The sequence below is a fragment of the Anas acuta genome, chromosome 2, assembly GCF_963932015.1.
Source record: "Anas acuta chromosome 2, bAnaAcu1.1, whole genome shotgun sequence".
Classification (NCBI taxonomy): domain Eukaryota; kingdom Metazoa; phylum Chordata; class Aves; order Anseriformes; family Anatidae; genus Anas; species Anas acuta.
Genome location: NC_088980.1, coordinates 123,795,185 through 123,822,635, shown reverse-complemented (window position 1 = coordinate 123,822,635; position 27,451 = coordinate 123,795,185). Strand labels below are relative to the sequence as shown.

At 37.2% G+C, this 27,451-nt stretch overlaps 1 protein-coding gene across 1 annotated transcript in view; it reads right to left on the bottom strand.

Annotated features, from left to right (window-relative positions):
* Positions 1–27,451, bottom strand: part of SULF1 (sulfatase 1) — a 131,571-nt gene that overhangs the window by 70,760 nt on the left and 33,360 nt on the right. The window contains 2 exon segments of the mRNA XM_068672052.1: positions 1,849–2,083; positions 2,405–2,566. Coding sequence (XP_068528153.1) covers positions 1,849–2,020 — 172 coding nt within the window. The 5' untranslated portion in view covers positions 2,021–2,083; positions 2,405–2,566.

The window sequence follows — 27,451 nt, the reverse complement described above, 5'->3', positions numbered from 1 at the left end:
AGGGCAAGGGGATACTTCACACATGGAAAACAGTATGGCTTTGCTTTTCAAATAAGCAGAATGATTTATTAGTAGAAGTGCGAATAATGCAATACAGTAAGTCTTGGGGCTGAATCCTGTTTCCTGTGAAATGATCTATGGAAAGGGGAAACCTGTGTCTTCATTCAATGCACTGGGAATGCATACATGTCCAGGCTATTGCTCAACTGCTTGCTAATAGGAGCCAGAGCCCTCTGTGAACATCCAGTGCAGCTTTCAAAGAGAGGAGCTCCACAAAATGAACAAAGTGGCTTGCCACATCCTTCCTGCTCTCTCACCACTAGCAAACCCTCTCTCAAGATTGAAGACAGCTAGTCGGTAACATTGTTCAGAGACGTGTGTCTGCTGACCTACCTTCCCCAGCGCCTTGGAGAAAGCAGGCTCTTTCTGACCACAAAAAGGAAGATGTGACTTGACCCTTTTAACGAATTCAGAACAACTCTATCGAGAAGAAATGCATTCCTATTGTAATAGCTGTATTTTAGGCCAAAAATAGAGCCAGGAACAGACATTCATTATGCAGCGTGGCTAAACAGAGCAGACGTTTGAAAGAGTGAGAAATGAAATAGATAAGATGTACTCAGATCTCGGGGCCTGCTCTGGGACAAAACTGCTGCATGAAAGGATTAACCCTCAGTCACGAAATACAGTGTATTAATTATATTCTCACAGCTCTGAAAGATTGCATAAACTATTATTGCATAATGACAAATACAAAAATGCTAATAACTCAGGAATGTCAGGGTTGCTTTTATTTCTTTCTGCTTATAACTTTCTGGCTGAATGTATTTGATATTAGCGTAAATGAACTATTTCAATACAAGTTTTCTGAATGAAACATTTTGATTTTTTTTTCGGTGTCGTATGGCGTTTTGTTTAAAAAAAACCCTTACTTTTATTAAAAACATGTCTTTCATTAAAAAACACTAAGAATGCAAGATTTCATTTCAAATTTATTTGCCATTTTTCCACCTTTTTGAACTTACCTCCTGCCCCCAAAACTAAAATATGTGCTTGGGGGTAACCTAAAATGATCCTCTTTCTCTCATTTTTTCACTTCAGGCAGTGAAACAAAAATCAGTTATATGCGTAACCATCATTAATATCTTTCTAACTTACTTAATGGAAAACATTCAAAGGCCTCCTGTAACATCATCCAAGTGTTTTAACTTTTTCCGCCCTGAGAAATATATGTGAAAATCACTTCTGTCTGGTGTATCCAGGTTGTGCTCACATATTCAGTATACTTGTGAAAGCAAAGCTATCTTACTGTTACATATATAGCATAGTTTTAAGGCAGATGAATTTTAAACACTGTAATAACTCATATAGAAATTAGCTCTATATTGTGAAATAAGACTGTTTTCTTGTGTGCATAAACAAGTCAGATGGCATTCACACATGTGACAAGTATGTGAAGAACTTAAATCCTCACCTATGCAGCGCTGAGGGAAAGGCTAATCTCATAAGGCTTGCATTTTAAATGCTATGTAAAGTAACAAACTGAAAAAGAAGTTTTGATGCAAGTTTTTTACCTGTGTGTCCTTGCATGCATTATTAAATCTTTTTATGGTGGTGATTAAAGACTTTTATGATTGATTTTGATATGCATGCATTTCCTAAAGTCTTCAATTAAATCTGATAAATGCTATTAAATAATATTTGTTAACTTATTTTCCAAACTTGTTCCACATTCTGATACTGTTTCTGGACCACTGCCTTCTCTGAGTTTAAAGTACTTCTTGCCTGGCAGAAATTACTGAAAGACGCATGAGGAAATGAAGTAGCAAATAACATTTTTTTTCTCACCTAGCTCCACATCTTGGTCATCTGTGAGCACAAGGATGATATTTGGTCTGATATTTTTTCTCTCCTGCTGCACACGTCCTCTGAACCTTGGGGACTTGACAGTGGAACAGTGACTTGTCAGCAGTTCAGTACTGAGCACTGCCAAGAGGAGTGCAAACAAGGAGGACTTCATAGTAGTTCCAGTATTTCAATGAAAAGAGCGATCCAGAAGTGCCTGAACTCTAGTTTTCAAGATCTGTAGGGAGGAAAAGAAATTCTGTTTAAGCAATAAATAAACTTTCAGTCACACAGGAAAAGGATGATACTTAGGGAAGTCAGACCTGACACATACCATTTGACATGACACAAGCCATATTGTTGAATAAGAGCTTTATTCTATCATTTTCTAAGAATAAACTTGCTCCTTCTGCAACTACGCTTTTTCAAATAATTTTTGCTTGAAGTCATGCCACTGCCTGCATTTTGTATAGGCTTGACTCCTGGTATACTCCTCACATTGCTCCTTCTCCTACACCCCACGCTTCTTTTTATGCAGCACGTTCCTTACAGTCAGTACCTGGGCGCAGTAAAAAATTGCTGGGATGCAGACGTGTTCAGAACATCTGTAGGAGGAGCCCCATAAGAAGGAGAAAGCTGAAGGCTTGTCAGTCAAAGACCTCAGTGCTGTGACTGTGCTTCAAAGTCTCCAGAACTGTTCATTACAGCTTGTTTCTCTGTCCTGAAAAAGAAGAGTAGAAAAAATTTGCATTCCCCCCAGCTCATCTACTTAATTTAATGCTATACCTATGCAGCAGTTAGGTGGCACTTTGGCTGCTAGAGATAAAGGACATATATATCATGTCATCAAATGCAGGTACTTTTCCAATATTTATAAGCAGCCTGAGATTCTGCAAATAAGAGTTAATTCCAGTGTACGGCACCTGGCAAGCGATAAAGCTATTTTAGCTTAACTCACCTGCATGAGCAAGTAAACCCCTACAAAGCAGAGAGGAGAGCATGGCTGTCATTTGCAATCTGCATTGGATCACTACATGAAAAGTCATCTTCCCACTGACAAGAAAGCTCATATTAAGTGACAGCCCAGATGATCTTACCCAGCATTGTGAAAGAGCGTAACTGTCCCTCAATCAATCAATGATGGACCCGAGTGCCTCATCCATAATGCACGGTACCCCTGGCACAGCCTTGTCCTCAATACTCGGTTTCCAGACTCAGCTCAGTGCGTTATCAGAACCCCCTCTCTGTGCCTGTCAGTCAAACAGCCTTGCTTTTGTAAGACCTGATGCAAGCACAGAGGCTTGCCTTCGCTGCAGCAGATTTAAACCTGTGACTGAAAATGACTGATTGGCCTGGGGAGGAATGGGCAGCCACTTACACTTGAACATTTTTTGCATTACTGAGTGAAGCACTGTAAAACCGTCCTGTTACACAAGGGAAGGGAGGGAATACCTGGGGGCAAAAAGGAAAGGGGTGGAAAATAAACCACAGAGTCATGCCTGCTCCCTCCGGGGTACTGACCGGCCACATACATTATTTTGGGACTATGGATAAAACAAGGTGACTTCAGTCCCTAAAGAAATAAAACAAAGCACAAAACCACCCAAGCCCAAGAACATTCAAGAAGTCTGCTTATGGGGAAAGCTGCATAGGAATTGGTTTGGACATTATATAATTAGGCTGGAGCATGATTCATAAGATTTGTGCTCCCATACCTGAGATTTCAAATTTAGATATGTGACCTTAACTACAAACATACAAATAAGCACAAAAATGGTGTAATGAAAGCACAACATACACACACAAAGTCCCTGTCACTCACCTAAAAATATGTTACATGGAAGGTGCTCTAAATATCAGGGGAAGAAGCCATAGGAGAGGGAGGGGAAGGGACTTGTGCTGGACTGCTAGAAAAAGGATCGTGTTCTTGTTTTCATATACACCTTTTATTTTAAGCTTCACAAGCTAAACAGTTTCATGCTCCTCACTCTGGCAGGCTGTAATTACACCAGAAGAGTGTGAATGTCTTTAAAAGGAAAATCCAAGTGTCTGCTGCAGAGAAATCCTGTCTTTCATTGTCCCTGCCCCACCAAACATTGCAGTCTCTGACTAGCATTACAGCACTGCAAAGCCAATACAGGGGCTGGGCGTTTAAAGTTAAATGCCATTTAGGTGATTACACAACACTCAGATAAGCAGACTGGAAGTCTGTAATTAGTCCGGACTGACTTTTAAAAATAATTCAATTTCCATGTATTTGTTTTAAGCCACATAGAAGCTGACAAAAACACCAAAGAATAGCATTACTGAAGAAGTAAGCATTCTTCTGACAGACACCAGACACCACATGCTCTTGGTGCAAAGGAGAAATACAATTTCTCTAAATGTCTGATCTTTAAATAGCAAAACTTTGACTCACCTCACAAAGAACGAAAGGATACGTGAAGTGAGACTCAATGTTTAGTTTCTTACATCAGTTCTACTGTACAGCAAACTTTTTCAGACAATGTTGACCCAGAAAGTGCAGTCATCCTGACTGCACTGAGCAAACATTGGCACCAACATGTTTGAATAATCCCCCACAGTATGAAACTGAAAGTTCCTGACAATTACACCTCAGTGCTAATAAAATTTATACTAATCCAGACTAACATTAGTAAGTGTTCTTCATTCTAACCTCTTTGGGCTGTGCTAGTTTTTAAAAAAGTCCTTTTTGCTTTAGATTATTTCAGCAAGTTATAGCCACCTTAGACAATTCTTTTCTGGGTAAAAGAAATGAAGGGTTTCTTTTCCAGCTATCTATTTTCTTCCCCTTGATGGATAAAGTAAAATACCAAGAAATGTATAAAACTAATTAACAAAGTCTCATTGAATGGTTCCTGCACAAGAACACAGTAATGCCACTTTTCATTGCACATAACAATTTCATATTTTCATATGACAAATCTTTATTCTGAAGTGATCTTTGAGAACTTGTCCTCTTACAGCCTGTTTCCCAGTTCTCGAAGGAAATGAAGTAAAGAAAACTGTCAAAATGCAGCCTTGATAATGGAAGACAAGGCTGTTTGTGTTGGATACTGTCTGGTATTCTACAAGTGCCCCTACAGACACTGTAATTTGTCTTGGGAAATAGGCAAAAATAGGAGAAATTCTAAAAGGGACCTTTTCAGATCCATATGAGGATGTAAACTTAAAAATTTCTGTGCAGTGTTCAGAAATCAAGACTGTAATATGAAATGTTTTTTTTTTTTTTTTTTTTTTTTTTTTTCTCTAAGAGCATTTACAAGAAGAAAATATATATGTGTTATTTGATAAATTTAAAATATATTTTGCCTCGAGAATATACCTATGACAACTGAAACACTGTCAGTAAATAAACAAAACCGGAGTATTATGAAATCCAGGAGACTATTTTACCTCATTTGGACGTACTTTTTATTTTACAGTCATTCTTATTTTTTTTAATGGAATTACAAATTCATAGTTTGTACTCACCTTTCATGGGATAAAATCTGAAAACTTGGTTCTTCAGTTGGCTCTATGCTGCTAGTATTATAACAGGCAGTTCAAGGACTCGTTGGCATGGAGAATTAATTACCCGTGAAACTTGAATTACATTGGCAGGGCACTGCAAAGAAGGGCTACAGTGCCACTTTTTGTCATGTGGAATAAAAACTAGAAGGACTTGATTTCTAGGTCTCTTAACAGAATGTCTTTCGGTGACCAGAAGGAAAAGTGAAAGATAAAATCTTTTGAAACTACCTGTAGATTTTACATTCATTTTGGCCAAGAAATGATTAAGATTATTAACATAATGTAAGCATTGCTGCATTGGCAGAAAGGGATTAATTTGGAACACAACAAAAGACAGCTACTTTTCAGAAAAGAATGTTTTCCTTTTGCATATCCACATTGTTTTGACATCTGCATTTTTTACTGTGCTCACCCAAAGCACCTTTTTTGTGTCTGGCCAATAAAAATTTGTCCAATATAATACATTTTGTTTATGAAAAAAGGCCACTGAATGTCCATAACTGTATTTCTCAGTTACAAGCTTTAAAGAAGTGTGGACTTCTTCTTATTTAATATATTTCATTCTTGCTTAGGGAATCTAGCTTACGTGAACAGATTTCTTCCTTGGTTATAAATCTGAAGTTAAGTGTGGGGATAGTGAGTAAGGCTACTGGACATATGTTTGTCCCCAAGACAAACAAAAAAAGAACTATGCAATGCTCCAGATCAGTAATGCACAACCAAGTGTTAACAAAGGGTTGACAACTTTGTCTTCTCTACGCCACATTACTCCTGTTTTCTTATGAGCATGAAGGGCATGAACATCATCCAAAGTCATAGTTAAAACCCTTCCTTAGAAACAAGAAGGGATCTACTCTGGCCAATGAAAGAATTACTATAATAATAATAATAATAATAATAATAATAATAATAATAATAATAATAAATAATGAAGGAAAAGGAGAGGGAGAGGGAAAGGGAGAGGGAGAGGGAGAGAGAGAAGGAGAAGGAGAAGGAGAAGGAGAAGGAGAAGGAGAAGGAGAAGGAGAAGGAGAAGGAGAAGGAGAAGGAGAAGGAGAAGGAGAAGGAGAAGGAGAAGGAGAAGGAGAAGGAGAAGGAGAAGGAGAAGGAGAAGGAGAAGGAGAAGGAGAAGGAGAAGGAGAAGGAGAAGGAGAAGGAGAAGGAGAAGGAGAAGGAGAAGGAGAAGGAGGAGAAAAGAATAAAATGGACTGTGACTCTGGATCTTGAGAAACAGAATTCACATTTTGGTTCCCTTGATATTAGCAATAAATAATCCCAGCAAATTGAGAATGTAAGATACAACAGGGATCCCAAATGAAGAAACTCTGGTTGCAGTGGTCGTTTTATGGTTAAATGTTTTGCTCTTCATTACTGTCCAGTATCCTATTGATTATTTCTTTGTACTTCCACTTCCGTGCCTCCAAAAATTGGCTTAACTAAGACATATTCCACTAATGATTATTTTGATACTTAGGAAATTTTTGAGATTTGCAGACAAGTGTTAGGAACTTGCACAAAAATTATCAAAAGTATGGAAAGGAAGCAGAAAGCCTTATCACTGAAAGTGATAAGTTGTCTCATGTCCTTTATGCAATAGGCTACCTTGGATAATTTCTTCCTACATGTTCCTCTGATAACTAAATCAACAAAAATCCTCAAACAAACAAAACCCTAAACATCAGTTACCACAAGAATACATGTATAAGCATTATTTCCTGATCCTAAACAGAGGAACACCGTCATCCTATATATATTATATATGACCAGCTGATTTGACAGTTTTTATGAACATTTTTATGAACATTTTTGATAGAAATATGTCCCCAGTGTTCTCTGTTTCTTTAAAATCAAATTCTCAATAAGAAAATAGAAGGAAAAAACACATCAAGAATTCTGAATATCCATAGAAAACAGAGTGGGGAATTTGCTGTTGACAGTGTTTTATAATTTCCAATATGAACTTGGAGTTTGGTCACATTGGTGGGCACCTGGTCAGCTGGTCAGTCTGCCTAGAGGGCCAGACACTGCTGTCATCATGTTAACTTCACCCACCAGTGCTCCCCACAAAGTTCAGGATTAGTGGTTTATTCCCACCACTTGTCATTCTTTGCTTTGAAGTGAGATGTGTCCCTCTAGAAATCTTACTGTACTCAAGAACATTTTGCATACATGGAAAGTCTAAGGCTAAAGGGAGTGAATGTTTTTTTTTTTTCTTTTTTTTTTTTCTTTTTTTTTTTTTTTTTCTCAACCACACATGTTCAGCTTCTGTGAATCTTTGATGTTTATGTCAAAGTGTGGATGGACTTCTCAGAGTCTCACAGTCTGAATAATAACAGGTGTGCAGTTAAAGACCCATCCAAATTACAAAATTAGTAATTTCATGACAATTGTGCAGACAGATTGAAATTACATAAGAAAAGGCCAGGGAGGCGACATGTTCATCTGCACCAGAGCAACCTAGCAGTTCAGAAGTCTTAAATCTCTTTTTAAATCATATGGCCTTGATGACTAGCTGGTTGTAACACTCCACAACAACAATAAGGATAACAACTCTCAATTTCAGTAATACAGTGAAGCACTTAAGTGGTAAAAGCTGTTGACAGATGACTGTTTTCTGTTCGGTAACATTAATGCTTTTCTCACATCTTATGCTTCTATCTTATATTTGAAAGGAAAACACTGCAATCTCAGGCTACCAGGCAGAACAGTGTAAATCTGCAGGGCAGTTTCCTGTGGGAATATCAAGCCTGCAGCCATGGGAAACACATTTACTGTACAGCAGAAGTCAGGAAAAAAGCAAGATCTACCATTTTTTCTTAAAGGTTAATCACCTAATCTTAGCTGTAAAGTATAGGATTTAAAATGAACACAAAGAATGCAGTTCCTATCTAGGTCTAATCTAATCATTATCTATTGGATTTCCAACACACTTTGCTAATCAATAAGTTATCTACTCAACTTCCAAACATAATCTGTGTATTATAATGATGTATCATCAGTATCATCTAGCCACAGGCTAGATTAATTTAAAGTAACTATAATTTAAAGTAATTGCAGGCAGGGAGAATCATAACCTTATATTAAGTTTTTGCATTGTAATTTCAAAAACACTTACAGACAGGAAAGGAAAAAGCCTGCAGTGACTTGAAAGTATAATGCACACTTTCTAACCTACTTTTATAACTTTGTACAGGTTAAGGGATATTCTTGGTAGGAGAAAGTTTCCAACACTTCACATGTCAGGGTAAAACAGCAAACTTCAATAACATTTTAAAAATACATAGCTGTAGTTAATGTACATATTTAATTTAATACATTAACTATCTTAGATAAAAGGAAAATATGTATTTTATGTTAATGTTTTTAATGTAGTTAAACAAAAGATTAAAGTAAATAAAAATATTTTTATATTAACTTCAAATCTGTGAAATGGTTTTGAAAGAAAATTCTGACATATTTTTCATCAAGAAGAAAGTCTTCTGTTAATTTACAAGCTTCTAGCAATATACAGTTTCTTAAATTTATTTCTCACCATCTGATTTACTTTGTTTTAGTATTTCATATTTCAACACAGCCAAGAAGTGCACTTGTCATACAAAGGAGGCTGGTATAATTGAGCCAGATGACGTGCCCCACAAGTAAAATCAGCCATTCATGAAAGCTGGTCACCAGAGGCCATTTCAAACAATGCACATTTCAAAGTAATCTAAAGTAATCCCTTTTCTCTGTTGATTTGGTTTCCAGGCAGTCTTAAGCACATGTGTGCAGCAAACAGGAGGCTTATTAAAACCTGATGTTATATTGGAAGTTATAATGCCATTGCCTTGTGATTGAATTCTGTGTCTGTGAATCTTCAAAGAGATGGGGGAAAAAAATCAATTAAATTTATATGCTTATTAAACATGAGTGTCATGATACGTGCAGTTTATTAGCACTTGCTAAATAATTAAGACCAAGAAAGATAATTAGATGTGCAGTAGGCTCCAAGCAGGCTACTGATATCTTTTTTTTTTTTTAATCTTTAAATAAGTGGCTTTCCAGCTACCAGGTAGTATAATTGCTAAAAGACTCCAAGCATTTTCTAAATATAAAGAGTAACCTTTGTGTAGGAAGGAATTTAAGGTAATTTTAAAATTCCTTTTATAAACCACATATCTTTGCTATATCCCTGCTCAGTTCAACAGTGTGGAGCATTATGAAAACATACTGTACAATAACATTCTGATGATTCAGTGATCCAGTAAGTAGTCTTGAGTTGGGAGATCATATCACAGAGGTGAACAACAGCAACACAGTTTGCACATTTCTTTAAGTTCCTCTAAGTCCACAGAATTCAGAAACCATGCAAAAGCACAGCTTTTCACATCTCCTTTAGATAAAGAACGCTTGAAATTTAAAAAATTTGCTTCTTAGATACTTTCACATTCCCTCAAAGATCCACAGCACTGTTTGAAAGAAGGAGTTTTTCTTTTGTCTTTGGTAAACAGTTTGCTTTCTTAAATAAAATGTACATGATTAACCTGAATATGAACATGTCGTCTGTAGCACAGAGTATCTATGCATATATAAGAAGACAGAGAATGCACCAATTTCCTTACCATAACTTACAGAACTCCATTATCATATGGGCAGGTTAAGGTAGGTTTTGCCTTCCTATGGGTGTTGAGGAAGGTGGAGAAGTGATGTTGAGGTGTATGACCAGGATCTGGGTCCTGGAGGAAACCGATCCTATTGCACTGCTGCTCTGGCTGCTCTCCTTGCTGACTAAATAGGGGAAGCCGCAGGAGTTCACAGGAACCAGGTTCAGGATTGAAGCATGAAGAAATGGTTGTGTGAAGCCATATAAGCTATGCATTTAAACAGATAGGAGCACCTGTACTCCTAGGTAAGGACCTCAGATGTACTTAACACATAAACGTGGACTTTTCACAAATACCATGGGAATTTAGGTAGCTGCCATCCACTGGCTAAGCAAGAGAACTGGGCAGTTCCTGCAAGTGCTTTTTAAAAACTTAGTCCAGTGCAGAAAATGAACTTATTTGTAACATCAGTACTTTGTATGTTTACATGCAAAATCTCTGTACTTATGTACACATTTGTACACTACAGACTGCATATGGTATCTGTTGACTTTCTCTTGCACTTCCAGATCTGGTTGCAAAGCCTAATAAATTTTAGTTTTGGGATCAGTCTCATTATATTCAAATAAGTTTTATTCTCAATAAATTATAAGTACTAAATTATGTGGATCAAGTACTGAGTACCACCCTTTAAGTGAGACCTTCCTTAGTATGTTTCTTCTCTTTGTTAAGGAGCTTTTCCAGTCCTGAGTGCAAATTTTACTTTCACTGATTTATGTGTAAAAACACCTTGAAATAGCAGGAAGTGTGTTTTTAAATAGTTCCTCCCTCACAAACCTATACGATAGAAAAAAACAGCCTAGTAATAACAGTAAACAGATAGACCAAACAAAACAATCTGCTACAAAAAGCAAATGCTTCATATCCTTTTCTATACAGACCAGTCAGAGAGGAAGTTGCACTGACTTGAGGCAATACTGAGAAGAACATCACACATGCATCTATTTTATTAGACATTAATAGACATTAAAAAAAAAAATCTTTACTTGGATGGTGGTGAGGCAGTGCATAGGTTGCCCAGAGAAGCTGTGGATGCCCCATCCCTGGAGGTGTTCAAGGTCAGGCTGGCTGGGGCTTTGAACAACCTGGTCTGGTGGGAGGTGTCCCTGCCCGTGGAAGGGGTGTTGGAATTATATGATCTTTAAGGTCCTTTCCAGCCCAAACTATTTTGTGATTCTGTGTGATTCTGTGATTATTGTTAATCACCTTTGTGGTCAGCAGGCCCTCAACATTCTCCAAGCTGGGCTACCTATAGAGCACATGGTAGAACAATGGCCCAGGAATGTTAGTTTTTGTGTCTGCTATCACAGCAATTCTTCCAGTCCTTTTTGCTTCTTGTCACCTAACTGTCCCACAGCCCACACTCAAGCACACACCTGTGTGTGGGATTCCTGGAGTGACCGGCAGCTGACCCACCACTAGGAAGATCAGGAAGTCATCTCCATGTAGCTTCACTCCCATGCCAGTAGTCACATCCTACCAGGTGAAAAAAAATTTTTTCACTGGAATGGCAGCAAATATGAGCAAGGAAGAAAATGGATCGATTTTAGTGTCAAGATTTTGAAAGCAGGCATCCAAGTCCTTATTTAGACCTTGGTACATGTTCTGCTGTGCAAAATAAATACGTCTGCCTCATTGAACAGGACTGCTGACCTTAAAGCAGCCTCTAGCGGGTTCTCCAGTAAATCCCTGGCACAGGGATGCTTTAAGATCTTTACTGAATATTTCAAAATAAGCTAACTACCACTGGTACATGAGAGAAGACCAAAATATATGAAATATCTGGATACTGAATTTAATCTGAAAATCGGTATTGCTGTTAAAAAAGCCTGAAATAAGAGCCACATATGCCTGATCCAGGACAGAATATATCATATACAGCTTATCTGCTGGAGGAATACCAATTCACTCAGTCTGAATCTTGGATATCTGTTCTCAAAGAGCTATTTGAAAATAATCTTCAGTCTGAGATCTAAGAGACTCAAGAATGACTTGTTGAAATTATTCTGTGAATAACTTTATGTCAGAAAGCATTTTGAAAAGGCAGCACATATAAATGCACTTTCATTTTCCAAGTGAAAATGCCTGTGGAAAGACTTCCTTCATCTTTCAAGTGCACATACAGGTACTTTCAATTTCATATTTCTGGGTTCTGTAGATCCAAGAGCAGTTTTAAAACATGGAAGCTGAGGCTAAATAAATTCAAGAGCATATATTTTTATTTCCAATGCACTTATTAAGAAAAGTTCCTGTTTAGCAGTGAAGACACGTGATTTTATATAATATTTATAGATGTTATACATATATCTTAAACCTTTATAGATAGAAATTTTGTACATCTGCTCATGAGCCAAGATTCTGCTAAGATGTCTGACACAGCACAGACTGAATTATTTTCTCCAGGAGTGATGAAGCAAGCAGACAACCTTATGCCCCAGCATCTGACTGTGCACTATGCACAGTAAGGGAAGACAGGAATGGAAATTGATAATCATTAGGTAGAAGCTTCTGAATAATACAGAATGGAAAGGACCAATATATATCAGAAATCACTCTCAGGTAATGGAGAAGAGATAGAAAGGCAAAGGACAGAATGATAGGGCTTTTCTACATTTTGCTTAGGAAGGAATTTGGGAAGTATCTTAGTTTACAAGGATTGTTGGGAAACTATCAATGCTTGCTTTACTGAACTTTTTTTTTTTTTTTTTTCCCCCCTAAATGTAGATGAGATGTTCTTATATAAAAAGTGACTCATAAACTGCATTTCTCTCTTACATCAATGACCTGATTCAGGAACGCTTAGACCAGCAGAATCCACTTCTTTGTCCTTATTGAGCTCAGCAGTGAGGTCAGACAAGGCTGCTCAGGGCTTTACCAACTCAAGTCATAAAAACCCCCAAGGATGACCACTGCCAAAACACTCTGAGGCCCTGTTCCACAGCTTGGCTGTCCTGAGGGTGATTTTTTCTGTATACCCAGTCCAAACTTCTTTCCTTTCAGTTTATATCTGTTGCCTCTTGTCCTCCTGCCATGTGTGACTACCAAGGACTGGGCTCTGTCTTCTCAATGACTACCCTGTAGGTGCTGGGGGCTGCTGTTAGGCTCACTGATGTTGTCTCTGCTACATTCTGAACAACCCAGCTCCAAAAACGACTGCACACAGGGCAAGTGCTCCACCCCACGACTATCTTTATGGCCCTCTGTAGAGTGCAACTCCAGTTTACTGATGTCTTTCCTGTACTGGGGGTCCAGAATTCAACATTTAACAAGTGCTGAGTCAAATACATATTAATGTGAATTTAAGGAGGTATTGTTGTTACAGAGAAGTGAGCTAAACTAAGTGAAACAAAAAAAATTCACAAAACCTTTCCTTGCAATGTGAATGAATCACTGAAGATTTTCAAATAGTTAGATTGACTGAAAAAATTACTTTTCTATTTCTATTTCTGAACTTTTTATGTTTTTCTTGGGACCAAGAATGAAGAGTGCCATAGAAAATTCTGCTTTTGCCATAGTTACAGGCTTACTGAAACCCAGAAGGCAGCAATATACTAGTAAGCTGTTTTCTGAAGGACAGCGTCACCACAGCAAGTCAAAGAATTCATCATATCACTGCATAACATTCATGTCTCTCATTACACACAATTCTAAGAGCCTTCCTACCAACTTCCCATTGCACTTATATCATCAATGTACACAGCTTTAAAGAAATATCTGCCATTTTCCCTTGCATTGAAAAGTCTGAAAAGTTAAAGGCTAAGTTTTGCTCCCTTAGTCATGGGAATTAGCTAAGATTTCAGGCTTTATCCAAAATCCTTTGAACTAAGGAGAAGTCTTCCAATTATTTTAGTGGTCATTTCTTCTACAGAAATGAAATCTGATTTTAGACATTTTTGGTTTTGTTTGTTTTGTTTTGTTAATAAAACGTAGTGATTAAAGTAGTCAATATTTGGAAAAGAAGTACAACTTCAAATATAAGAAAGGAGAAAGTTGAAATCCTCTCTGTCCCAGGCTCCATGTAAACGTAAAGAGCACAGCTGGAATGAAACAAATGATCTGACCAGTTTCTGATGAGCTGGGTGGTGTAAATGTTTCACACTAACCACACTGCACACTCATAATATAGGAGCTAATTCATCTCCCATGAATACATTGCTGTGTATGTTGTCCTTTAAAATAAACAAGCAAAAATGAGTAATTTATCAGGAGTTAAATGAATGTTTTTCCAGTGGGACCCTTTCTATCCCATATGGCTGATTTAAAAGTCTAAATCTAGGCAGCTTAAATGCTACAAATTCTGTCTCACTAGGTGAAACTGTTACTGCTTTAAAATATGGAATTTCAAATCTTTAGCACTGTCAACAAGTTCCAGTTGTTTCTGAAAATATCATTCAGGTTGGTTACTAGTTTCTAAAAAGACTCTAAAACTCTAAACATGGTGTGGTAAAAAGTGTGTAATGATAACTTTCCAAAGCTTTATTTACAATGCCATTGCATTTGCAAAATTCACAGATTTAATTTTAAGAATTTTGATAGGTCTATAACCACAACAAAGCAGTTTTACAAGAAAAGTCTCCTGGAAGAGAAGAATAATCATAACCAGTCCTTCATGTAACACTTCTACAAATATTTTTTATTTCTTAATAATTTAGAATATATCAAACAAACAAACAGATTATTCTCGAAGACATCACTATGATCTATTAACACCACAGTGACTAACGTATCTCCCAGAGTTTTTCTCTACTAGGAATAAAGTTATTAATTTACATTTGTTCCCACAGACTCTTCCACTTAGTAAGGGCTACTTATGTAGGCAGCTCTGATCATAAGCTCTTAATAACAGACATGCTTTGAGACACAGGTTTAATAAACTAACACAGCCTCCAGTTAAGTTCCCTCCAAAATTAAGGGTGCTTTGTATGGTTTATAGTGAAAAGCAAGCAATATCTTTTGGGCAGAATATTCAGAAAAACTCTACATGAAAGTTGTGGTATAATTCTCCCTGTTTTCTGCCTGTATTTGTGGTAGAAGAATTCAACTCTGCACATCAACATATAAAAAACTTCTGTATTGAAAATGCCCTATTACTTGAATGTAGTCTCCTGACACAGTATCTGGAAACTGTAACTTACTCCAAAGGAAAAGCATGAATACCATTTGAAAACAAAACAAAACTAAATAAAAACAAAACCAAGCACAACACTTTATTGTGGTGCTGTTAAACAGACAGCAGTGCAAGACTTCTAAGCTACGGAAGGGAGGATATGCTGAAAATGCGACATCTTCCTATCTCTGTTCTTCATTTTATTCAATTTTGTAATGTGATTTAATAAAATTCCTAACTCTCCTTAGCATCTCCTTTAAAAGCTCAGTGCTTTCAAGCAGATGATATGCCCTAAATCCACTCCCCAGGCCTGCAGGATGGAGATGACAGCAACCATATAGCACATACTGTAATCTACCCCTTTACCGCCTGCTCATATTTCTCCACCTTCTTATTTTTCCACTTTACTGAAAGCTTCCAGAAACTCACCTCTTCTCTGGCTGGTAAAGTACCTTTAGATTATAGACATGGTAAAATTTGAACAAAAATATACCAAACGTCGCAGGCCATAACAAGAGAGAAAGGATCTGAAATGAAAAATCATTATGCTAACAGATCATATGGCACCAGATTATGTTTCCATTATCTCCCACATTTAAAACCCTGTTAACCTCTGGTCAGAGGCATTTATATTAACAGTGCAACTATTTGTAAGATCCTTCCACATTTCTTTGCATGATTTTCTCTCCTATAGGTCTTTAACTATAATATTGAGTTACATATTAGGCTTCTCATGGAATAGAGCTGGGAAACAGATACAGCAAAATGTCAACACTGGCATGTGTTTCCTATGGTCTCTAATGTAATTTTTATGTATCTGCAAATGAAATCCGCCCGTGTTTCAAGTAACACCTATAACCACATTTGCAGGGCATGGTGCAGGCTGGTAGCTCTCTGTGGGCCATGGCTAAGATCTGTGGTTGGGCCTGGCTGGGAAGGCCTTCCATGGCCAGGAAGGGCAGGGCTGTGGGGACCTGGACACCAGCTCTTCTGTGGCCTTGCGGGGGCCCAGGGCTGACATCTCAGAGGACAGAAATGGGGTTCTGGGCCCAGGACAGGGTTGGGGAGCCTCTGGTTGGGCAGAGCCTTATGGCCATGATACCATGATGACAGCATCAGTTGTAAATGAGATGATGCTCAGTACTCACATGAAAAAATATTTATCCATCTGAATGAGAATGAAACACATTATCTATAAATGCAGAAAGGTGTCCTAAAACTTGTAATGGGTAAGTACATTTCACTAGGAAATTGTTTGTTATAAATCAACTGGATTGGTTAGTATATGAGAAAGGGTGTAAATGAAAAGAAACAGAAATTGCAAAACAGTAGACTGGAGCATGTCACAAGTCATTGCCTATAACACTATGATAAAAAGGTGTCTATGTATTATAAATTATGCTATTTTCTATGGTTTCGTATTCTGTTCAGCAATCTATATAAAATATAAATCAAACGTAACAGTCAAACGATACAGGCTTTAGTTTACAGGTAAGGACACAGTGGGACAGCAATCTTAAGAAGCAAATAACCATCACCAAACAGCAAAGAGCTTTTGCTAATATATTTCCTTTTTAGTGTGAAATTGCTTAAAACCAAGGCAACTGAGTGACTGAGTGTGAATCATATGCATCTTGTAGACAGTGTGATAAATGTCACAAGTTAGCATCTAATACCTGTCTAAGGCTTATTGCTGAAAAGCTGCTCCTTATGCCATATGTTTGGGAAATATCCCATTGAATCAGACTTCCAGACAAATTTTGACTGTGCCATTTTTAAACTATGTGTTGGATATAATACTTTCAGTATTTCCACATGTTCTACTACATAGCATCTTTCATCTAAGTTCCTCAATTCTCTGTGCAAACAATTAGCTAATTATAGATCACTGGTGTAAACTAAATAGGATTGAAGCTAAAACAAAGATCATCTTGATGACTATTCTTTTTGCTTACAACCAGACATGAGGCTCAGATGGAAAACCTTAACTTTTCAATCTGCAAATGAATTTCAATAGAATTTTATGTTGTGTAAAGAAAAACAAACAAACCACTGGAAGGGTTTTAATTGTTTAAAAAAAAAGCAAAAAAAAAAAAAAAAGCAAAAAAAAAAGAGCTGAAAAGCTGAAAGCTGAACCTTTTGGCCAGCTCTACATTTAATGAAAGACATAGTGCAAATCATAGATCCTGACAATATTAAATGACAACAGTCATAAGTACAAGGCCTCACTTAAAACCCTATTGTATTGCTACAGAGGTTGGTATGCCAAGAAGGACTTCCCAAAACTAACACCATTCTGCAGTTTATTATGGATGATGACATGTCAAGCTAGGCTGAACCATAAGCCTGGAACCTTAATGATCATCCAGGTAAGCCTTCTCAAAGATTTATTTCTGTATGTTTCCACTCATCAACCTTGCACCTGAGCTGTACCTGTCATACACTTAATTTATCTCTTTACTGGCAGACTGATCACAACCTATTCAGAATTTATTAAGAGAAATGATAAGCCTACAGTGCCATATTTAGGTCTATGTTGAAAATAAAAGTATGGTTTCACTTACCAAAACCTTTCTATACTGTAGGAATATGACAGACATTCTGCATTTCTTCAATAATATGTGGTACATGTTAAGGGGTTAAGTGAGGGAACGGCTAAGATTTACTGATTTTTCCTTATTTACTAACACAAGATTTCCAGGTTGGTTCATGTAACAGTATTCATCAGTTTTATGGTTCTTTGCCAGTTACATACCCACTGGCATTTGAAAGATATAACAGTAGTCACCATCTGTTGCTGTTTCAGTCCATTATTGGCACAAGCCAGAAACAGGTAAGATGTCCTCCCTCCAGTATTACTATAATTGTTTATGAATCTGACAATAGCAACTGGTCTTCGAACCTAGTTTATTCTCAAGCATCCTTCCACTGCCCTAGGAGCAGAAAGGGAGGTTACAATGGCTGTCAGCATGGAGGCAAGGTTTCTTATCTGAAAGGAAGCCAAATTACAGAGGTGAGAAAGCTGGAAAAATTATTCTAGTGAGAAAAGATTGTTGTGTTGTTTTCCCAAATCTTTTCTATACATGCAGGATACTGAAACTTCAGTAAAAGGAAACTTTCATGATCTAGTAAGCAATGTTTTCTCTACTTCCACAGCCAGCTATCACTACGGCTGTCAGCTATGCTCAGAATGAACTATCTCCCTATCATTGTTAGGAATTGTTCTGTATTTGCAATAACCACTGGCTATAACTATCATACTCATCTAATTAACTGGCTTTTTAGGAAAGGAAGTTGACAGTTGAAGACATGATACGAATAATAATAATAAGCATGCAGCCTCCTTTATACACAAAAGTTTCCTGAATTTCGTAATTTTTCTCTGACGCAGAGTGATTATGCATTTAGTGAAAATTTCCTGCTTTTTCCCTTCCTTGAAGAAAATCATGTTATATAAACACAGCAAAGCTGTTGGCTCTAAGGAATTAAGTAAGTGATCACCCTGTGGAGGGTCTCTCAGTTTGTGAATACTTCTAATAAGGCAATAAGTAGGAGTATCCTCAACATGTAATTGCTTACTCCTCATCTCAGCAGGTTTTTCTTTACTTAATCATCAACAAAATGTTCCATGCTAATCACAAAATAGTCTAGTTGTTTGATCATTCCATTTCTTTGTGTTAGCCCTTTGATATTTAACCTCCCATTTCAGACAGCTTTACAAGGATGTTTTCCAAAGAAACAGTATGTCTCATGTGATGCTATATAAATCACTTGAAGAAAACATGTATGTTGCTAGGTTTGCAGTAAGTGTATGCATATGAAAGCATGCCCAATCTTGGTCCACAGTGAGTTTCTTCTGTGATAGACCAAGAGCCCTTCATCTTTATTGACCTAGGCAGCAGGTCAGATATGATGGCTGCTATAACAAAGGCATTTCTTGAATACAGAAATGCCTTTGCAGTCACACCAGCTAATCAGTCTGAAAATCTCAATTTTATTTGACTTTAAAATACTTCAAGATAACAGCACAATAAGTCTGACATGCTAGAAGAAAGGCTAATACTTAATCTTTTCCAAGCCATGACAGACATGCAAATTAACATCTTGACTGGAGATGGCAAGCCTTTTGGCAAAGTCTGAGTATCTTTTGACTTGCTAGCTAAAGCAACAACTAACTGCAGAAGGAAGTAACTTCCCTACCAGGTAAATAAAACACTTGTGTCTCTATTTAAAAACAATAATAAAAAAAACGTAATTTTGGTAAGCAATGGGCTGTGCTGTCCCTGTGTTGCATAGCATTGTACACTGCTCTGGACAGCTGTAGAAAGCTCTTTAAGCAGTTTTCCTTTCACCAGTTTGTGAGTGAGCAGGACAATTACATGTTAACTGTAGCATGTTTACCTTGATTTTGTATTAGTGAGCACACGGTGAATTGTGTGCAAGAGAATCTTTGAAGTAATAATTTAGGATCCACTTGGATTCATGAAAAGGTAAGAATTTTGTGCATCACAGCACGGGAAGGATAATATTTTCATGTTTTTCTTATCCTGTCGTACCTTACCCAGTCTGACCTGAAGAACAAAACTTCTATGGCCACCATATTGCAAAATTTATACTCTTTCACATATGTATGTGTTACATGGGGGGTAAATACTTAATAATATTTAAAATAACTTTTAAAATGAATTTTTATGACATTTTCAAAAGAAAAAAAAATAACAAAATGAATACTCCTTTTAATGACAGAATAAGCTCTTTTACACACAGGTATACACAGCACTCTGTAAAACTGCTCAGAGATTAAGGTATATGTGGCGAAAATTATGGGGATTTTAGTTACTATCCTGCTTCATGGGATGAAAAGGAGTGTTTAACTGCTTGGCTCCTGCTGTTCTTGAATAAAAATCCAATGCTTCATTAATATTTATCCTTTTTTCTTCTAACCATACTATACATAGTCTCTTTCAGAGTTTCAGGAAAAACAGCAATTATCACATCAAAGGTCATCAGTTCACCAAGGGAAACTTCAATCTTTAGCTGGTGGAGAATTGCTGCAGTTTTTGCAAATATCTCAGATCAGGCAAGCAAGTGTTTTCCCTCCTCCATTCCCTCCTGTGACTCTTGTTGGTTTTATTTAATCAGCTTAGAAGACCTCCTTAGTTTTCCTGTGATGCCATATGCTATCCTATACAACAAAAAGATTTTTATACTGCTGTTACATTCATACACAGGGAATAAAAGAATAACAATGATTTAACCATGTTGCACAGTAGTCCCAGTCTGAAAAAGTCTGAAGGATTAAATCTTTGCTTCATTTTCCCAAAAGCTCCATTCTGAAATCATTGGCAAAACTCTTACTTCAACAGTAGGGGAAGCATTAAAGAAAGAAAGTGACCAATGCTGATGAAAATGACAAAGATGCTAAAGTTAGCAGACATCAGAAATCAAAAGAACCACTGAAAAATGAAGAGCTCAATATAAAATTGCTCAATAGCAATTTTAAATAAAAAAGGTATGAGTCAAGCCCCCAAGATAAATGAATAAAGTGTTTTCAAAATAATGATATTCTAAAAAAATAATAAATGCTGTGTTCATGTTACTTATCTTCTGGCTTCACAGTCTTGTACATCTTGGAAGTTTTTTTGGCAATCATAAGTCCTAAAAAACATTTATTTTTCTTCCAAATAAGAGATAAGTTTTCCTTGAATCATGTGATGCCAAAAATGAGATGTCTGATAAAGCAGAGAGAGCTGGCAATGCTAAAAATGTGTTTTCTTCAGGGCTGAAGAAGAAAGAGTTCTGATGACATAAAATAGGAAGGGTACCATGTTCATCTGTGTTTCCAAGCTCACTGGAGAATAGATGACCAAACATCATTAATTCTGTGTACTACTTTTTTTTTTTTTTTTTTTTTTTTTTGATATGGTGCCTTTGCACAATGAATTGATTTAGATATGTAGGAATCTTGATGCTAATCAAAACATGGATTCAGTGTCATGTAGCCTGCTAGTATGTGCAGGCTTAGTCCACTAAAACAAAGTATCATTCAGTGCTTAAAAAAATAATTAAAATAAATTAACAAATTTGGCAGAACTGTCAGGGAATACTGCTCCACTTTGTCTGAAGTATCATTTCTTCCTGACTGCTATTTCTGGCTCTGATCTTTTGCAAAACTCTTGTGGCCAAGTCCCATTAAATAATAGTCTTTCCTACTTTATGTGTGAAGCTGTGTAGGGAATTTGCCTTCACAATATTGTAAAACAAAACCCAGTAATTTTATCCAATTTACTGTTTTAATGTAATTAGTTAGTTGATTTGATTTAATCATTTAATCCATGTTCCCTGGTGCCTCTTTTAAAGCTAGAGAGCAGGAGTAGGGAACAAACCTATGTGCAGAGCCAAGCCAGCTATACGTTTCCAAAGGATGGTTTTAATTTTTCATTACAGGTTTCTAATTCTATGTTTCTCTTCTTTACAGTAAACTAATCTCATGCCTGTCAGGTTTGGGTCCCATTTGGGAAACCACAGAACCATACACAGGTGAAATTATAGCCCTTCTCCCCAGCTCCCCAGTCCTCCTTACTAAGAGGTGAGCTGGTAGGTTTCCTATAGTCTCTCCTGCACGAGAGACTGCTCCCACCATGGACAGCATTGGGTAACAATTTTGGTGAAAATCCTGTTCTTGTGCTTGTTTTGGTAGGACAGAAGGGGAGAAGATGGAGACAGGTAGAAGACTTGCTTCTTCTCCCAGGCAACACAAAGACCTGGTGTTTTTCTACTGTGTGTAGACAAGATTGGGAATGTTGGTATCACTGCTACAGCTTACCATCACTGAATGGCCTTAGGCTCTTTGGACAACCTGATAATATGCAGGGCCTCTTATGCAGTTGAATTTCTATACATAAACTTAGTAACATTTTTTTATTGTACTTTCATTTTACTGCACCCATTCCTTGGTTGTTCAAGGTCCAGTCTGGTTGGCTTAGCAAAGTAAACTCAAGAACTAACTTGGAATATTTCTGGTTAGAAGTGGACTTTGTTAAAAAGTGACTCAAAATTTTACTCAATTGGTTTGTTCATATAGCTAATGTGTGTGAACATTTGAACCTGACTTCAGAACGTGAATATTCCCAGAACAAAATACAGTGCACTGAGAAATTTTGCCTAAGGCTACAGTATGAATGAACTGAATCCTGATCTGAAAAATAGACATTTCATCAATTTTGGACTAAGCATTTTGAACAAATACAGGAACCAGTATATCATAGAAAACAAGCGGCCATTTGAACTATGAAGTTGTATTATTTCATTTAATGGTAAGTACGTTCAGCAATGCTGATATTATTATCTGATTAATTCCAAGTTACTGCTCCAGCTTTAGCCCTGTTGATTTTGGTACAATTCAGTTAGATTTGACAAGCACAGCAGAAACCAGCCACAGAAGTAGCTGGAGTTTCAGACAGGTCCATTGAAAGTCTGCTCAGGTAAGTTCATAGGAGCTTCTTGGGTAGGAAAGCTTTGGAGGCAGACAATGGACACCATGTCACAGGTCTGCCACATGAAACCCAAGTACACTGAAAATACACTGAACTGCCCTAAAGTTTGGTCTTTAAAGGTGAAAATAACAGCAAAGACCACAAAGGCATTTTTTAAGCTCTCTGTTATACATTCAGTGACACAATCTTCTTGGATAAAAACCCTCTACCAGTATCAAAACCTTTGTCCTGTCAACACTCAGATACAGCAATATAACATGCATGTTTATGAGTTGTTAGAAACACACTAAGGCTCTCCAAACTGCTACAGAACACTACACTACAAGAAAGTTAAAGGACAGAAGAAATGCTCAAACAAAAAAATGCTCTGGTTAGTTGTATTTGGATGAAGTCATAAGCAATGATTTTCATCTACAGAGAAATGGTTCTGATCATCCCGCCCAAAAGACCATTTATTCTCCTGAATTATAATTCTGCAATGGGGATGCCTTGAAGCCTGGCTCATTACTTTGAAACTGAATGTTAGCTGGAAACAATAGATTAGTTTACCTGCTAGACACACATGATGTCTCTGAAGCTTTTGGGGAAGATGCAGACTTATTAAAGAGACAATAAGGCAGTGTGTTTATGGCATAGTTATTTCTGCAGACATTTTTTTTTTTTCCCCCAAAAAATTCTGATGAAATTAATTTAAAGAATGCAGTATATAAAAAGCTGAAGTACACTGCAGGAAGGGCAGAGGCTGTAAATAATTTCAATGTTTTTTGAATTTTAATCAATTTATAGTATGCCTATAGGCTAGTGCAATCGTAAGTAAGATAAAAAAGAAATACCTCCAAAACTTCACGTGAGATCCAGTATTCTTACTTATTGCCTTCAGGCACTGCATATTGCAAGACTGCTTCTTGTCTAGATACAAGATCATGATTAACTGATGATTAATTAGGTTAACTTAGACTCTCATCAAATTCACTACTCTTATAAGTAATTTCTTAAATTACTTAGATCATGTAGACAAACAGGCGATTATCGACATAGTTCAAATAATTCAACACTTCTAGCAGGAAGGCTCAAAGAAACACAAGCAAACTGAAGTCTTACCAAATGTCCCAATTTTATCTGGGGTCACAGGCAACAGATTTTTTTTTGTCCACAGAACTTTCAGAATCTGTTCCACATGGCATGCCTTTGGTCCTTGTTATTATAAGAAAAGATTAAGGGACTTGCCTAGGCAAATAGAGAAACATGGTTGGTACTACTCCTGTTTATGGGAGTTCCCAGAGCATTTGTTAGACAATACCAATAGTAGTTTCCTTCTCAGTTTTGGCAGTGTCTTAAATTTTTCACTGTTGATGTTAAATGTTTGGTCAGAACCTTGTCTAATGTTACAATTTAGAAATACTTTCTATATGAGATTTTTACCATCCAGGTCAACAGGACTCTATACTGTCAAACATCAATCACAAATGGATCAGACTGTACTCCAGTGATAAACAGAACCAAATCTAATCTAAGTCTTATCCAGCTTCCAAATTGTGAAGGTTAATTGATGTATATGCTTAGAGGCTGCTTGGTGATAAATTGCTACAGAAATTCAAAATATTTGTAGCCCATAGAGACCTTTGCTTCAGCACAATTAAGATGTTTTTCTTGTTACTTATTTTCTCTAACCGTATTTCAGACTTGTCCATTGACCTTAGTTTTCCATTGTCTGACAGCACTTTTGAGGTTTCTGGATTTAATTTATACATAAACTAATATCACAGTCTTGGAACACTCATGCCTTAAAATAGGAATTTTGAAAAGAAAATTAAAGAAGTGGATATACTTTATAAAGAAGCTGGGGAAATATCCCAAAAGTTTGTTGTCTGGAATTGTCTGCCTTTTAAGGCAAAATCCAGGGCAGCTAAAAAAAACTTCATTTGAAAGTGTCTCTATCAGATATGGAAACAACATGCAGCAATTTCCACAGCCATCGTAAACCACTAACATTTTAATAAATCTGAGGCTAAACTTTCACAATTAGCCTAGATCTTAGGTGTCACTAGGTGTCACACTGCTATATGAAGTACACTTGTATTACTATTAAGAGTTTAGAAAAAATGAAAGAAATAGTGCTGGAAGACTATTTCATGCTGTGGGCTTACAAGAGCTGCTCACATCATAAGGACAGTGTCAGTCTAGTATCAGTGCATTGGAGACTCTTGATGTGAAGTATGCTGTAGAGATGGATACACATCCTTAGAATCAATTTTGTGCTGAGATCTTTATACATATATATATATGCTCAACCTAAGTAAGCATTAAAAAACTCCTCAATCTATCCATATCCAGAGTGGGGTTTGGAACACGTGGACTGCTGTGATGGAACAGAGGCCCCTCCCACTCCTCCAAACACTTCAGAAAGACTCATCAGTCAAAACAAAGCAAAACAAAAACAAAAACAACAACAACAACAAAAACTGAGCAAGCTATCTGAAAAATTGTGGCACTGTGCCTCTGCTAACAAACCACAAACTCCTCTTTCAGAAAAAGCAACCACAGTGCAGAAGCAGCAGCTTCACTCCCCCCTGCCTTTGTTACCTGCCAGCCTATAGGGTTGTCACCAATGCCAGCTCCACTTTGGGCTTGGCACAGCCAGCACTGAGACCAAATTAATAAAGCCCAGCTGGATGCAGGTTAATGCCACTGAGAACCTCTTTGTTTCCCAGGATACTGGCTTACCATGGAGCCATATAAGATTCATATGGGCTTATTAACTCCAGATCTGCATAATGCAAAAGCAGCTGTACTGTTTATAGAGCTGAGATGCTCCTGGAAGCAGTATAGCCACATTCATGTGGCTCTGAGCTTCAGCTAATATCTGTGGCATGAATGATCAACACATGGATAATCAAGTGCTGACTCTGTCTTGCTTCTGTATGGGTGCACAACCAACATATCTGGTGAGGCAGTGCTGAGACAGACAATTTTAAGAGCACTAAATCTAAAAGGATTTCAAACTCTTCTTTATTTCTAGGCTGTCAGCAACTGGTTTTGCACAGAAAAACAAGACTGAATCTTATTATGTAAAAGAAGGAATTTTATTACCTAGAGTCAGATTCACCTTCACACACAGCATCATGCTCAGAAATCTATGAATCACTTCAGGTCTATTTTGATGATTTATCAGTACTTCTTAGCCTGAGCCTCTCTAAATGTATGAGCATCAGTGAGCATCAGCATCATGAGTATCAGCAGTTCTAATCCAATCACAGTCTGTACTGACAGAAGCTGATTCAGCTCCACACCATAGACACCTAGATTTAACTCTCAAAATGTCAGTGTCACTACATGAGGTTGGTTTCTAAGCCTGTGTCTGTCCAGCCACAGTCAGAGGGGAAGCTAGTTTGTATGCTCAGGGAAACTTGGGAAGCTCTTTGGCAGTCCAAGTGCAGGTCTCCAAGGTCCACTGGCAGTACCATCTTGAATACTACTGCCTGTAATGGCAGACCAGATATTCACATACTGACACCTGAATAGAATCGTAGAATCATCTAGGTTGGAAAAGACCATCAAGATCCTCAAGTCAAATCATCAATCTGACCTACCGAATTCCATCAGTAAACCGTGCCCCTTACTGCCACATCCACACATCTCTTAAATTCCTCCTCCAGAATGGGGAGGAATGATGGAGTCCCCTCACAATTTGAGACTGTGTCTTTCTGTCCTATCACTTGTCACCTGAGAAAAGAGACCAACATCCTCCTTGCTGATCAGGTAATTGGTGTTCTTTCTCCTCTATTTTCTAACACTTTTTACTGAAAATATTTTGAAAACCCCCAGATTGGAAGTGTTTCAGTAAGTAATCAAATTTACTGTACATACATGGACTAAAACCTCCCTGGAAGTTCTCCTTTAAGTTGTACTTGGAGGATAACTATTGTACAACTACAAAAGGTACAAAGGAAAAGGTTGAAAGAGCCATACTGGGGAGGGCTTCTTAAGTTTTCATGATTGTGGCTGGGGAGTCAACAATCATCACAACAAAATAACACTAGAGATTATATCAGTATCTTCATCTATATTTATCTACAGACACATATATACCTGAATCATTTTCCTTTCTTATACATTGATTTAAACATCAGTGTACTTAATTCCTTAAAAGGGTACAGAAAACATATGAATGTCCTATAATATACAGTTAGAAGGAAAAAAATAAATCTGTGTTCTGAAGCATCAATTGCAATCCTGAATTTTAACAATATAAACCAATATAATATTGCTGCCTTTGGAAGAGTGACATTGAATTAAGACATCACTTGCAATGCTAAAAATATTTGCTTACTGCTTTTCTTTATGCTTTATGAAAACTGTGCCTGAGTATGTAGTGCTATTGTGAGGGAAAACTGGCACAATTTCAGCTTGTAATGCCTTTTTTTTTTTTTTTTTTTTCTTTCTCCTTCTCCTGAAGCTTAATATACCAACATACTCAATAGTGCCCTGTTTCCCTTCCTCTGCTCAGCTGCACTAAGCAAGCTAGGGAAGCTGTCCAGATCCCAGACTTTGCTGTGAAGAACCTGGAGGCAATCTGTACTGCATTTTCAGATAATATGTAGCCTCATCCCCCATCTGCCTTTTTTACATCTTCCCCAGCTTTCTATGAAGATGAAAAGGCAACTGGAAAGAGAAATAAAAGGGAAAAAATGTTTGGGAAAATGCTTAAAGTTAGGGAAAATTTGATAAGGAAAATATACTGAAAGGAAAGGGACAAGTGTGTGAGGCAGTAAAACATAGATGTGAGAAAAACTTTTCCGTGCACAATACATGTACTGTGCTGATTAAGT